The sequence below is a fragment of the Lytechinus pictus genome, unplaced genomic scaffold, assembly GCF_037042905.1.
Source record: "Lytechinus pictus isolate F3 Inbred unplaced genomic scaffold, Lp3.0 scaffold_20, whole genome shotgun sequence".
NCBI classification, from domain to species: Eukaryota; Metazoa; Echinodermata; class Echinoidea; order Temnopleuroida; family Toxopneustidae; genus Lytechinus; species Lytechinus pictus.
In genome coordinates this window covers 14,248,390-14,264,271 of record NW_026974141.1, presented here as the reverse complement: position 1 = coordinate 14,264,271, position 15,882 = coordinate 14,248,390, and the positions used below count along the sequence as shown (strand labels likewise).

The 15,882-nt window shown below is 34.7% G+C and overlaps 1 protein-coding gene across 1 annotated transcript; it reads left to right on the top strand.

The window, feature by feature from the left end:
• The first annotated feature begins 17 nt into the window (after positions 1-17).
• LOC129282547 (late histone H2B.L4-like) lies at positions 18-5,238 on the top strand. The gene is made up of 4 exons (XM_054918432.2): positions 18-147; positions 1,327-1,487; positions 3,148-3,285; positions 3,917-5,238. Exons 2-4 carry the CDS (start codon positions 1,344-1,346, stop codon positions 4,013-4,015), a joined length of 381 nt encoding a protein of 126 aa, XP_054774407.1. The 5' UTR covers positions 18-147; positions 1,327-1,343; the 3' UTR covers positions 4,016-5,238.
• Positions 5,239-15,882: the final 10,644 nt, after the last annotated feature.

The window sequence follows — 15,882 nt, the reverse complement described above, 5'->3', positions numbered from 1 at the left end:
AAAATATTCCGAACATTATACATACGGTCCGGAGTTGCACGTTTCAAGTCGAAGTCCAGGCAGCTAGCTCCTTTGCGTTGAGAAATCATTTATTTGGTGATTAATCTGTCCTCTTGACAACCCAGTTATTTTCCTCAACTTTGAAAGGTAAGCTAAACAAACACATTATAAGATTGTTGTTTGTTCATTTTTATTCATGATTGCCATTGAACATTTTTGTCATATTATATTTCTTCCCATCTTTGTTCCTTTCATAATCATTCTATCTTTACTACTTGAAATAAATTTCCTTTATACATGTCCATATCTTGAATCTAAATCAAATGCTCTGCTATGCAGAATGAAAACAATTGCATTTTATTGTATTTCTCCCCCCCCCCCCCTTTGTCATAATCTTATTTTTACTACATATGTGTCGTCGCTCTTCTTCATTTATATATCTTTTAACCAGAAACAAAGATTTTATTATTTTCTGATTCTGTATTCATTATCATACTTTATTAACTTTTTATTTATCGATTTTAAATCATAAAAAAATACCCAAACGCTCTGCTTTGAAAGGAAAGGCTCTTATACCTTTCCTATTTCTTCTCTCTATCACAATCACAATATTTTCCTATACATGTATTTTTTTTACCTTTTTTCTTGGTTTGCAGATCATAAATTAAAATCAAGATGCCCGCCAAAGGCTCTGCAATGAAGGGCGACAATGGATCCTGTCCTTTCTATTTCTTTTTTTTCATAGTCGTATTCTACTTTTAGTACTTTGATAATTTCCTTTAATCAAAATGACCGCAAAATGCTCTGCTATGAAGAAGGGAATCAATTCATTTTTTCATCTGCTCTATATAGATGTATTTTTGTTGTTCATGTTCTTTACTCATGCTACTGTTACTATTTCGTATAGGCCTATGTGTCTTTGATTTAAAATGTATGTTTGACATTGAAAATAAAGATTGAAATTGAAATTGAATTATTGCCTTTTCGTATTCTTGCTTTTTTATTCATTATTATACTATCTTACTATTTTGGTAATTTTCTTTGATTTACAAATCTGAAATCGGTCACCATGCCGGCTAAGGATGTGAAATTATTTGTTTAGTTTTATGCTTTTTTTTCTCATGCAATCATTCTATTTTACTAATTCAAATATGTTTCTTTATTTGCAAACCTTCAATCTGTATTAACATGCCCGTCAAAGATTCTGTTTACAAGGGCGAAACGTTCTGAATTGTCTTATTTTTTCTATTTTCCCGGTTATTCTCTTATTTTGAATATACAAATTATTCATAATCATATTCTCTCTATTTTGTTCTTGATTTGAAGATCATACCAGAATCAAAATGCCCGCCAAAGGCTCTGCTATGAAGGGAGAAAAAAAGGCTGTCAAGTCGTCCAAGGCGATGGGATCCCGAACAGGGGACAAGAAGAGAAGGCGAAGGAGGATGGAGTCATACAACATCTACATCTACAAAGTCCTCAAACAAGTAAATTATACATCTCCTTAATCTCTATACCCTATCTCTCTTTCTCTCCATCTCTTCATTTGGTTCCCGTCATACCTTATCTCGTTTTCATTTCATCACTTCTTTGTCTCCCACCCCCCCCCCCCCGGCAGTGGCGGAAATCATCCAAAAAGTAATCTCGTCCAAAAATACATGTGTTTTTTTCCATTTTGAATGATGTTATCGGTTCAAAGTGCAATGTAAAAAATACCTCTTTGACAATCTATTATCTTAGTTAAATTAGAAAGTTTTTTCTTCCATAGAGTCTATTATGTTTTACATGTATCTCGTAGTTGGCCACCCTAGTCATGTGTGCTTGCGTGTGTGTGTGTGTGAGTGTGTTTGTGTTTATGCTGACACTTGTTTAATGTAGCATTATGTACATACTTGTAGTCGATATATCTGTTTATTATGTATTCTCCTTTGTCATTTTATACATTTAGATCTACATCTTATTTAGAGGTATAGGGCCCCACTCACAAGCTGTGCTTCTTCGGGGTCCTAGAAAACCGTTCATATTGTATCATGTATTATTTTGTACCATCTGATCATTGATTTGTACTCATAATATGTCTGGTTTTTGAATAAATTGAACTTGAACTTGAACTTGATGTATTTCTTACCCATCATAAAAGAACAAAAATAGTATTGGGGGCATTTGATATTGTGTCCCCCTACTATTTTGAGTAGGGGGACACGTCTCCCTGGGATTTCCGCCCATAGGTCTCTCGTTCTTCTCTCGTCCCTTTTTAAACTTAAAAAGCAGACATTTCTTTTTTCAGCAAAAATCTTTTTTTTTTCGGGGAGATCATCCCCCTCAAAGTAAACCCCGACCGCCCCCTGATGCACGCTGATTGCAGTGTAAACAATGTATTGTTTGTAAAATATTTAAAACTAATGTTCCGAATGCATCTGGGCAACTATTATGCATTATATAGGCCTATCTATTTTATTTTATTTTAATCAAATGTCCATATTCTTGAATATTTGAGGTCAGAAAATGTAAACATGTTTTAATATCTGAATAAAATCAAAACGGAAAATCAACAGCCAATATAACTACATTCATTTTAATAATTTTTTCCACTGGCCTGGGGTCCGTTTCCTAAAGGGTATATGGTAACTTTGCCATTTCTGGTAACTACCATGGTAACGGGGCTAGGCAGCCAATCACAATCAAGGATTCCATGGTAACGGGGCTAGGCAGCCAATCACAATCAAGGATTCCATGGTACTAACGGTTATTGGAAAATTGGCCATTGTTATAATGGCAAACTTACAAGAGGTTTTGTGGCTCAGTGGATAAGTCTCCGGACTTTGAACCACAAGGTCCAGGGTTCAAATCCCACCGCAGCACTAGCGTCCTCTGGCAAAGCGTTTATCTACATTTGCCACTCTCCACTCAGGTGTTGCAAATGGGTACCCAGCAGAAAGGAATTCCTTGCATGCTCGAGCACCCGATCAGCGTAGCATTGCTAAAGCAGGGTTAATAGTATGCAGCGCTTAGAAATATTTGCAGTAAGCGCTGTAGAAATGTGGCATATTATTATTACCATAAGTCTTTATGAAAAGGGCACTTGGCGTGATTTGACAAAATTAATTCAAAGAAATTGAAACGAATTTTTCTTTTCTTGTAATCCAGGTTCACCCCGATACTGGTATATCAAGCAAAGCCATGTCAATCATGAACAGCTTTGTTAATGATATCTTTGAAAGGATTGCAGCGGAAGCTTCGAGGTTGGCTCAGTACAACAAGAAAAGCACCATCAGCAGTAGGGAGGTGAGTTAACAAACCACTGTGGTGATGGTGAATGGTGGTGGTGATAGTGGTGGTGGTGGTGATGACGATGATGATGGTGGCGGTGGTGGTGGTGGTGATGATGATGATATTGATGATGATGGTGGCGGTGGTGGTGGTGGTGATGATGGTGATGGTGATGAAGATGATTGATGATGGTGGTGGTGGTGGTGGCAGTGGCGGTGGTGGTGATGGTGATGGTGGTGGTGGTGGTGATGATGATGATGAATGATGATGATGGTGGTGGTGGTGATGGTGATAATGGTGATAATGACGATGATGATGATGACTATGATGATGGTGGTGGTGGTGGTGGTGGTGGAGGTGGTGATGAGGACAATAATACCGATGGCAATGTCGATGACAGTGATGATTGATGATGACGATGAAGGTGATGGTGGTGGTGATGATGGTGAAAGTGAAGATGAAGAGCATAGTATGATTGTTATAAGGTGGTGATATGATGGAGACGTTTAAGAGGATGAAGTGATGCCATGATATAATGGGAGATGATGATGATATTGACGGTAGTCATGGTGATTCGCTAGTAGTCTTCAGTCCCATTGTATATTTAAATTATTTTTAATGTACCCCCCACCCCTTCCCTCTACAGGTACAAACAGCTGTTCGCCTCCTACTTCCCGGGGAGCTGGCCAAACACGCCGTATCAGAGGGCACCAAAGCGGTTACCAAATACACCACGTCGCGGTAGAGATGCGGTCATTTCGAACAGCTCCGGTCGCCACCGAAGTCAAAAAAGCGGTTGAAACCATATGGAATGAATCGCTGAGGCATTAACCGAGATAAAAACATGCTGCATCTATCAACTAATCTTTTTGGTGATCAATCATTTTGACGATTAATATCGTGAAATATTAAAAGATCGTGTCACTTGAGCTAGTTGTTGAAATTACATCACATGCTGATATGTCTGGATCTGAGCAACGCTTGTCTTTCATTGTTCCATCTTTTGATCGAATTTCTTTGTTTGTCGAATGATTTCGGTTTATAGTCAAGGATATACATTAAGTACGCCATATTGATATTTTTAAATGTTTGAGATTCATTTGTAGAAATAAAGTAATATTGAAAAACAATATGCATTTTGTAGGGCGGGGGAAGGGGTCCGTAATAAAATCCTACAGAATAACAAAATTTTAGTTATTGGCATAACAGACACTTATCACATGCAAGTTTTGGGCCAAAGAAAACGAATGATTTAGTCTCTTGTCCTTCACCGGGTAGATTTGTTTAATTAAAACTTTCTGCTGAGTAATTATCACAATATAACTTACTAGTGTATTCGTTTTCTGAGATTAATACCATACGAAGTTAAGAATTTAAGAACGATGTTTAGTTAAGATTTTAAAAGGTCCAGCCCCACCCTCCCCCCAAAAAATCATTTGAGTTAACAGAGAAAATCAGAGAACATACTTGTAGCACTGAAAATGCTATGACATTATTGGATGTAAAATACGAAATTATTGGCATTTTAAAGTTTTTTTTTCATCACAAACCAGTTTTTGTGCACATCCTGGTCAGTATGCAAATTATGTCACACCCTCACTGTATAGGCCTATTAATATATAAAATATCGAATGTTCATTATGAAATAGTGTTTTCACATTTTTCATTAGGAATCAAGCTTGAATTTAAGAGGGTGGGAAATGGGTAAAAAATATATATATCACATTCATTCACAATGGAATAGAAATGAAAAAATGTGACGTCATCGGTTTCCTCACTTACATACCTTCCATGAGATAAGCATATAACTGTCTCGAGAAATACCCCCCCCCCTCAAGATAAAAAATCAAAATGTTCATATTTATGTTTCATTCGATTTTCTCGGAAAGTTCAATGTTATGATTCTTCGATTTTCTCTATTAGTGGATGGACATGCCCTTCATTGCATCTGTGATCATATTCTGGGGGGGGGGGGGGGAAATCAGTTTATTATTTTTTATTGGTTTGTTTATCTTCCAATTGTATCTGATATTAATCCTGTGCAGAGACCGGTTCAGTCGTCGTTTACTGCTTTATCGACCATTTTCACAATGATTTAGCATGTCTGAATCACGTGACAAAATCAAAGTGTTTAGATACATAGTAAAATAGAGAAATTGCATTCATTTAATATAAACGATGATCTTCAGTAGATGTTGAAACATTTTAAAGTATGGCTCGACATTGCAAACGTTGCTCAAAGGAGTACCCCAAAATATTGCAAAATCCTCGAACGGGACCGTTGTACAAGACGAGACCCTCCCCAATGAAAGTTCTATTATGTCACTATAATTTGTAAAATTTAGCTTTATGACTAAAATCACGATTATAGGATCAAGTTACTGAAATTCAAGTCTGAAAATTATCGGACACTTTTCTCAATCATTAGACTTTCCCATAATCATTCCCGTTTAATGAGAAATAAATGCATGGATGGTATCAAAAGCATAACAAATTTATGATTTAAAAACAACTAAGATGATACCTAATGCAGAACGCGAATCATCACTTAATGGCATGGGGCTCAGACAATTCTAATGATTTTTCCATTAGTAGTTTCTAAGATATGTGGATACTTTTTAATAAGTTGTAGACTCTAGATGTATCGTTTAGTATGTGTATATATTTGAAAAAAAAACTTTAAAAAATCGGATGTTTATGTGTGAAATTGTTCAGTTATCGAGTGTTTCTGTTTTGTGGAGTTGATTTTCATTTCTGTTAAATAAATGCTCTTAGGCTTAATCTCTTCGATATTACTCGTTTTTATTATTTTGAGCATTACTGTAATAAAACAATACGACCTATAACGTCAGGGTGGGATGAGGTTGGTAGGGGCTAGAGTGACGGCGCCGGAGGGCTCGCCGCCCCTCTTTTTTTCAAGTTGTGCGCAAAAGAAAAACAAAGAGTCGACATTAAGAGGGAGAAAATGGAAGAAGTGAGTAAAAAGAAGAGGTCTCCGCTGTGTGTGCCCATATAGTTCCTTATATTTAAATTTATGTGTACCTAAAATCGTCCTGCCCCTACACACTTAAAATGTTGGGCAACTTATTGTCCATACAATTGGTTAAAAGATTTATCCAACTCTGTAGTTTTCAACCAATGCTGTGATATTTTTCACCCAAAGCACACATTATTGGTTTATACACAGAATTGGATAAAGTTTTAACCAATGTGTGGACAGTATGTTGCCCAACATTATTAAGTGTGTTGTCAAAATATTCTTGCACCGCCCCTGATACCCCACCCACTCTCCCGAACACATTTTTGTTGTCCTTGACTCTCGTCAAGTAATTTGTATGCCCATTTGATACATGCACGACTTAATGTTACAAGTCCTGTGCGTTTGAGACCAAATTTATGATGCCCGGATATGTGGTTGAAAAATTAATTTTCAATTCAATTCAATTCAATGTCTTTATTTCCATATCAGTAAAAAATCAAATTCATATTTACAACACATAACATTATAAATGCATTTCTAGTCATTAAATATTTACATACATAAAGAGAGCAGAAAAAATGCATTTCATAATTCATGTACAATAATATCATCATTTAACCCTTAATTACATCGTGACGTCATCAAAATGGCGTCAGAACTTAAAATTAGCGTTTCTGTTTCATGATGTCACCACACTCATGTAAATTGATTCTAATTCCGTAAATGTTGGTCTGTTCTCGCCAAATTTTCAATATGTTTTAGCCTAGAATGTACCCTTTAGACAATATATCCATTGTTTCATTTTAAAGCTTGTACTATTCTCAAAACTAGAACTTGTAGAGGTTTGTCATCATGCCCATTTTGTACTTGCAAAAATTAACATTGACAATATGTTTCCTGCTTTGCTATCTCTGTCAGTCGGACACACTGTGGTCGACTGGATAACGCACCTGACTGGTATAGCAGGGTTCGGTGGTTCAAACCTCGCTTGACTCTCCCCCCCCCCCCTTTTTAGGTGGTCTGTCATGAAAGTGACAGATCACCTTTTATATTCGTCAGAATTTTCTTTATTTTTATTGCCAAATCTTTGTCCCACTTTATCTCAAAATCGGGCATGTCAATTTCCTTGATTTTCATGTCATGTATGGACATCATTATGGACATGAGAAACGAAACTTTTCAAGGTTATCAAATCATGATGACGTCATCTAGGCGCCATTTTGTAAAATTAAATGATTGATCATATCATCGCAACTAATCATAAAAAATCATCCATATTTGCATCATATCAAGTTCAGGGGGGCGTTTCATGAAAGGACTTGTCGGACGTTTTATCCGACAAGTCCCATTTTATCCGACAGTTACCATAGTAACAGTACCTCTTAGCCAATCAACATCAGAGAAAGATGTCAGATCTGACAACTCGTCGGATGAAAATGTTGATGAAACACTCCCCAGGTGACAGGTCATCAGGACATATCATCAGAGGTCATGCAAAGGTCACGACGCGCACGTACGCGCGCGTCAAAATTTTAAATTACCCCAAATCGACCGTGGTCAAGTTTTGATACGTTTCTGGTCATTTTGAGCATGTCAAGAATTTGCGCGCGCACAGGTATGCGTGCGCGTTCTTGCACCTACCATCGGTATGCATCTTCGAGTCATTATTTATTTTATGTCTTTCCATTGTCCATTATCTTCTGATTAATTTGATACCTCATTCAGCCTCTTACGACCAATAATACGGGAATGCGCGTCCATTCAAATTTGCATTACTCGCGCGTGCAAACTTGCAAAATAAGTCATAAATGGGCAAAAATATGCCTATATAAAATTCACTGTAGCTCTTCAGGGTGTCCGTTGACCCCCAATTTTTTCTCACTTTTGGATATAGTCAATGTCTCATTTGAAGATTTTGTAATTACGTCAAGATTAAGTTATTAGTGAAAATTACATATTTTCGCAACATACATCAACGTATTTGACCGTATCTTCATTATTACTGGTCAGTTTTCTCCCAAATTTTGATACGATGTAGTTAAGACAATTCTCTGCGAATAACGTGAGAAAAATTTTCATTTTTGACCACAGCATCAATGTGTTATGACATGTTTAAGTTTTTTCAATTTTTTTCTGGACCTAATTTTAAAGAAATTTTTAAAGGACATTTTTTATTAATCAATTGTACGGTCTTGCTGAAAATTTCAAGCCCCCTTGCTTTGCGTTTTATTATGAAGAACATTTTTTGTAATTTTGCCGGAACTTTATTAGGGGTAATTTTAACATTGTAAAACATCATTTATGCATTTTTTAGGAAACGCTGCAATATTGAGACGCTATTGGGTTGAAAAATTTCATTCTGGACTTTTTGCGGAAATTCCTGGATTTTTTCTATTTGGTCATTTTTACTAAATAACGTTTAACAAATTTTCAGGTACCTTCTGTCAAATGAAAAATTGTGCAATTTAGTTAATTACACATTTTCCCGAATTTTTGCAGGAAAATTGCCAGTATTTTAATCTTTTACCTGACGTTTTTCAGCAAAAACCATCAAGAAAGAATTTTCAAGTAAATGTCGAAGTCTTACACAATTAATATATGGATATTGAAAATTCTTGACGGAAAATATTATGTGAAATGTTTAGAAATTTGCAGGGATTTTGCAAACATTTACCCAAAAAATTCTACTTAATTCTTTTATCAAATACATCACTGATGAGTATTGAAGTGAATGCTGTGAAATTGTAGCATTGTGAAACTTCTCATTAAAAATTATTGAAATTAGCAGAAATTTTAAATGAAAATATTAAAGATATTTTATTTTTCAGAAAGTATCACCTATGAATTTTCAAGTATTCTGTGAAATTCATTCCCAATGATGTAAAAATTCTTACTTGAAATCTTTAAAAAAAATTGCTGACAGTACAAAGAATAAAAAAAAAATTGCATAAAAACATTAAAGTACTGTCGATTAAAATTAGCTGTTGTGAAAATTAAGGCGCCTTTCATTGCGTTATTTTGGAAAACCAATTTTGGTAAAATCGTCTGAAGCTTTTGTGGAGTTTTTAAGGCGTTTTACGTGCTCCAAACTTCATTTCGTATTTACCGTTTTGCATTATCACCACCATCATTATAATCATCCGCGATTTTCATCACCACATTAAAAATCACATTTAGCAACGGTCAAAATGTATTCCTATGATGTCTATGATGAAGATTATCAATCATATCTAAATGATTCATTCCATACAGCATTAGCCGACACTGAATGAAAAATCATGACAGACCACCTAATTCGTCCGCATGACGAATTAAAATCTAGTTATTATTATTATACTATTTTCTCTCATTTGCTCTGTTCATGATGGGCATAATCCTTGTTTGTGCCAATAAGCATAAATCATACATGTCACAGCCTTTTCTTAACACAGAAGAATAATAACAATATAAAGACTTTTTCAGGATTCATGGCAAACTTTATTACTCTCGTTGAAGGGAAATATACCGACTTCACACAAGAAAGAAAAATTCCCAAAGAAAGAAGTTCAGTAGAACAGCATAACAACTGATTAAAAGGACAATTGTTCTCGCTACAAATCAAAGTTATTCACACCTAAATTTAGAACTCTCAAATATCTTTGTAAAAAAAACATCATTTGAGATAACCGCAAGAATGGAAATTTACCCTCCATCATAGGCCTATTGTTACGGAACGGTGTTAAAATTACAATATAACAGGGTAAATTATGCCTTTTATTCAGTATTGCCTTGTTTGATACAGATGATAAACGTTGCAGACATATATTGGTGCTTTATATGGATGAACAAGCAAATGCATGAATACTGAGATGAATGAACGAAAGTGTGAACATGTTACGAATAGACAATCTCGATGGAGATTGTAAAAAATACGAATTTCTTCCATACGTTAGATAAACGGAGTTACCATGGTTACGGTGAATATAAGATAGAAATATATCGGACAATTCCTTTCACGTTATTGCATGAACCAACAATGTACTTAACGTTATATCACTACCAATTACGTCACAATTCAAAGTATATATTAAACATCAGATACATTAGTATGTACAGTATACATGGGATAATAATAATATCGAAAGGAAACATTCAAAATTGATTAAACTAGTTCATCACATCTGGCTTTGTCATATTATATATCGTAGAATAACACTCACACGGTCAAAGATTTAATCTACATAACACATCAAAAATAAAACAAAATGAAAAAAAAAGAAGATTAAATTTAAAGCACTGCACGCACAGTTACAACTACAATCAACGAATGCCTCATGTGCTAAAAACGCAAGATAATTAAAATTTTTACTAAAACGGGGGTGTATCATGCATCATATATCACACTGGTATGTGCAAGCTAGTGAGAAAATGGGTATAATTACTATCATTATCATTATTATTACTATTCAAGACGTTTTTGGCAATACGTCTTTGAGAGCAGAAAAATATAACTTGATTTGGTTTGAATAATACAAATATTTGTTTTCCTTCCGATTTGAAGGGAAGGGTGAAATTAAGAAAAGTAGTATGGTAAAGATATCTGAATTATTAACCAACATCAAGCCCCACCCCACCATCTCAATACAGAAAGGGGACAAGATTGTAGGTCACATGACATTATGACCTCATAATAATTGGGAGAGGTGATGGTGAAGAGCAAAATAAAGATTTTTTTTGTCAAAGTAATTCTTATGTCACCTCCCTCCCCCTTCTTTTACATTCTCCAAATTGAATTGTGCCAAATAAAAAAAAATCATCATCATGGCGACCAGGCAATAAACAATGATATTGACCAATCATGGATGCAATAAACAATGCTATTGACCTATCATGGATGCAATATGCAATGCTATTGAGCCAGTCATGGATGCCATCTTGATGCACTATATCCCGGGCAGACCCGATTTCCATTTGAACCAATACAAACATAAACCGTCGCAAGGATCTAATGTAATCATAAGTCCCCTAATGAATGCATTTGAATTTGATGACATCTTGATGGTATTCATTTTGATGGTATACATCTTGAAGGTGTTCAATTTGATGGTATTCATTTTGAGGCCATTTTGATGGTATTCATTTCGATGGTATTCATTTTGATGGTATTCATTTTGATGGCCATTTTGATGGAATTCATTTTGATGGCATTTCACTGTCAGTACTCAAAACGAATCCTGAATATTTCCAAATCTGGAGACATAAGTTTGTTTCCTGCAGATATCAAAAATTGTGTTATTGGTTGGCAGAAGTTAACAGAACTGGAATTGAGACGAATTTCTATTTCTTGTGTTTTGTCATACAAATCTGCTATAATATATGAAAAAACAGATATGTCAGCTGGAAAACGATTAATTTCAACATCATCCAGTGGTTTCTACAAGCCCTAATATTAATAAAACAAATGGGACCTATTAAACCAGAATTTTGTACAACAAACATTGTACCAAATTTCTTGGAAACACTTCAAATAGGGACAAAAAATACCTCCACTGCGTCACTGAGAGATTTTTAGAAATTAAAAGAAAATTAACTTGCCAACCTGCCGTAATATTAAAAAAAATACTTTGCATATTCAATACCGATTGTTTTTTAAACCAATCTTGAAGAAGCAAAGCCGCACTTACACCATATAAAGGTCGGCTCACAAAAGGAGACAGAAACCACTAAAGAATGCTGGAACAAATCGTGATTGAGAGATATGAATTGAACTGACATTGAATGCCGTTGCAACCAAGAATAGAACAATGTATGCAATATCTCTCCTCCAGAATGGCCAACATATCACGATGAACAATTATGATTCTGCATGTTGTTACATATTCTGCAAATTTTTGAGAGGAAAGTCAAGCTGATGTCTAATTGTAATGAATACATGTATGAAATGCAATCAAAATATACACCAATGAATACTTAGATTGTGATTATTGACCATTTGGCACCAACAAATTTGGACTCCTTTACCCCAGGGATGTTGACCAATGTTTTGGATGGTGGGGGCAGAAAGTAAAAATTACCAAATTATAAAACAAAATTTGAATGTTTAATAGTATTTTTATGCCAAGTTAAAGTAGTTTCCAATGTTTTGAAAACTATTATTTGCAGTGAATATTAAAAATTTGGGGGTTTTCAAAGTTGTAAAAATTAATGGGGGACAAATTGAAATTGTTGCCCCCACATTTTCATGGGTCACCCCCCTCTCCCGATGCATCTGCTTCATCTAGATATACAAAGATTCAAAGGGGTAATCTACAGGTATTATTCACACCAGAAAGATGAATCACTGCAATGGTAATATGTGACTGGGAAAGATACTGTATGGTGAGAAGTGAATTATTTATTTCCAATGCCCTTTAAGTTTCAGACACAATTTACGACATAAAAATGTATGATCTCCCTAGTTCACTTCACGAGTAGTGATACATTGATTTATCCTACACTTTCAGCACCAAACACCATTGTACAAAAAATCACTTATGAGGTGTGCCACTCAATGCTATATTGAATGTGATGTTATAATTTTTTTACTAGTGACCTATCGGCTCAAAATACCTTATAATAGATGTCATTGCTTAAGAAGTCATATAACTTTTGCTATTACCCTCTCAGTTCATATTCCATGATATGAGAGATCTGTATATTCTGGTAAGAAATGTGCAATAGTATGGACTAATGCCCTTTTAGCAAGAAAGACTGGTCATTAGCAAGAACTGTCACTGCTGTATCCAAACTGAAATGGAGAGTTTTAGTCTGGATAAGACAGGAGTGACTCCAATTTAAACTCATTCTTGGCATAGCCAACATTGCCACAGTTTCACAACTGATTTCCTTCCAAATTCCTACCATCGTAGGACGTTGTAGACTCCATCCATATGTCATAATGTCTGTCACACGCGATTTCAGATATCAATTATACAGTGAGGAACAGATTGTGTGGTTTCAACTTGAGCGTTGGTGATGGTGCTAAGATAACAGATCAGATCGGCTAACCTAGCACAAGCATGAAGTGAGTTGCAAGGAATGCTACCAATCGGGGCAGTGCTATAGGGGACATGGGGCGACCCCCCCTCTAATAATGAGTTTTTTGTCAAGTAGGGGAAAAAGAGGAATATTGGTTATACATCTCTGCATAGCCCTTGTAACCAGGTTGAGAATATCAAATAGGACAGCTTGCTGCCCCCCCATCATATTTGAAACACCTCTTATTTGATACCCAAATAATGAGCTTTTTTATCATTTGTGAGATTTGATGACAAATAACATTGATCAGATAAGATTTTTATCCACTCAAAAATTTAGTATAGCAATTACTCTACCTACTGCATCAATAAACATACATACATATGGACTTTTATTGAATATGAATAAATTAAATACTAGTTGATAATTAGGGATTGCATGCAAATATATTGAAAATACTGAACTCTGATCTAGGAAAATAAGGACACCATGCTTTGAAAACTGTATTTACAATGGTAGACACAAAAATACAATTATATATTTGATGCTACACATCCAACACTAAAGATATTATATACAACACAAGTGAATTACTGTTAAATGGACAAAGTACTAAAATAACTTGAAAACATGATGTAACTATTGAAAGGCCACCGACCCTTAGCAAAGTTTTTAATGAAAAACATTATTTATTGCATTTAAAGACCAGAAATAGAATATTGCATGAAAATAATTTAATGGACAATATAGAAGAGAGTACATAAAAATAAATATTAGATAATAACAATTAAATTGCAAACATCTGTTCTGAATTGTGTATGAACGAGCCTCCCACCCCCCCCCCCCAAAAAAAAGGGAAAGAAAGTATGATCATATGAAAAACAATCAGCACATAGCACATTTCCAATATACCACCAATCCAACATCTAAAGGCCAAGCATACACAAAAGAAATGAAGGTTAATGATGCAGAAAGAATATAGAACCAAAAGTTGAATGATTTCTCCAGATTCTTGCCCATGAATAACAAACAGAAAATACTTCACACTCTGAAATGAGATGCTTCGGTGATATAGAGAGGGGGATGCAGTTATCTGACAACAAAAATGAGGACTTGAATATGTCTGTGAAATTTGTAATGTCATAATAGATTCTATGATAGAATAATATACCACACGGTATAGATATACTGATATTGTAAAGATTTTGAGACTGACCCCATCCCTCCCCCTAAGAAAAAATATCTACATCTACATGCCTATACTAGTTCAACACACCAGTTTATTCAATCCTTTCTTTGCAGGGCATGAGTTGTTTGAATGTAACATTACTCGAAGTACATGTATTAAACTCCTAGCAATAGGTGCAAGTCACAACCTCTCCGGAAGAAAAACAGGGTTGCATATGAAAGTTCTGTTTCTTTTCACGTACTCTAACAATGTCCCATATGTCAAATACCAGATCAAAAGAAAATGAAAACATTTTTTTTTTGTTCTTTAAAGTACTTCATCATGGCTTATGGACGATTGTAAAAAGCACCACGTTTTAAGAGTTTATAGCTCCCTGGTAAAATCAGATGAATATTCAAAATTACCATTTAGTGATTAGAAATCAATATACAAATATTTCTTTCCCTGAATATCTGACAACAAAATGAGGACTTCAATATGTCTGTGAAATTTGTAATGTTGTAATAGATTCTATGATAGAATAATATACCACACGGTATAGATATACTGATATTGTAAAGATTTTGAGACTGACCCCATCCCTCCCCCTAAGAAAAAATATCTACATCTACATGCCTATACTAGTTCAACACACCAGTTTATTCAATCCTTTCTTTGCAGGGCATGAGTTGTTTGAATGTAACATTACTCGAATTATTAAACTCCTAGCAATAGGTGCAAGTCAGAACCTCTCCGGAAGAAAAAGGGGGTTGCATATGAAATTTCTGTTTCTTTTCACGTACTCTAACAATGTCCCATATGTCAAATACCAGTTCAAAAGAAAATGAAAACATTTTTTTTTGTTCTTTAAAGTACTTCATCATGGCTTAAGGACGATTGTAATAAGCACCACGTTTTAAGAGTTTATAGCTCCCTGGTAAAATCAGATGAATATTCAAAATTACCATTTAGTGATTAGAAATCAATATACAAATATTTCTTTCCCTGAATATGTGTTTTCTGAGATAACAATGCATGCTCCTACTGATAAGTCATCATGCTACAATGATTCTATGTGATCTGTTTTGTTTTGAAAATAATTAAGAGAATTTCTCCATGAAATGAAACGCTCAATGCATTTAAACTTTAAAAAAAAAAAAATTTTAGCTGTCGACTAACTTAATATTAAAAAAATATGGGGAAGGACTAAAATCACAGTCAAAATTCAATACCACAAGATTGCAACTAGCCGATAAAACAAATTAAAAGCAAAGCGTTCTAAAGAATTAGTCTTGAAATTATCTACAAGTATATTCCTTCTAATTAGAAAAAGATAACTTGATTTATCTTGACACACTTTGAATGGAACTTATCCAAATATGAGACACATAATGATCCCATAAATATTTATATCTATGTAAATGATACGAAAACAGGACATCATTCACACATGCAAATAATTCACAAG

Bases quoted from the DNA above. Each gene is read 5' to 3' on its own strand.
- LOC129282547 (XM_054918432.2), top strand. From the start codon at position 1,344: ATGCCCGCCAAAGGCTCTGCTATGAAGGGAGAAAAAAAGGCTGTCAAG. The intron at 1,488-3,147 runs GTAAATTATACA...CTTGTAATCCAG, and splicing joins TCTACAAAGTCCTCAAACAA to GTTCACCCCGATACTGGTAT. The intron at 3,286-3,916 runs GTGAGTTAACAA...TTCCCTCTACAG, and splicing joins GCACCATCAGCAGTAGGGAG to GTACAAACAGCTGTTCGCCT.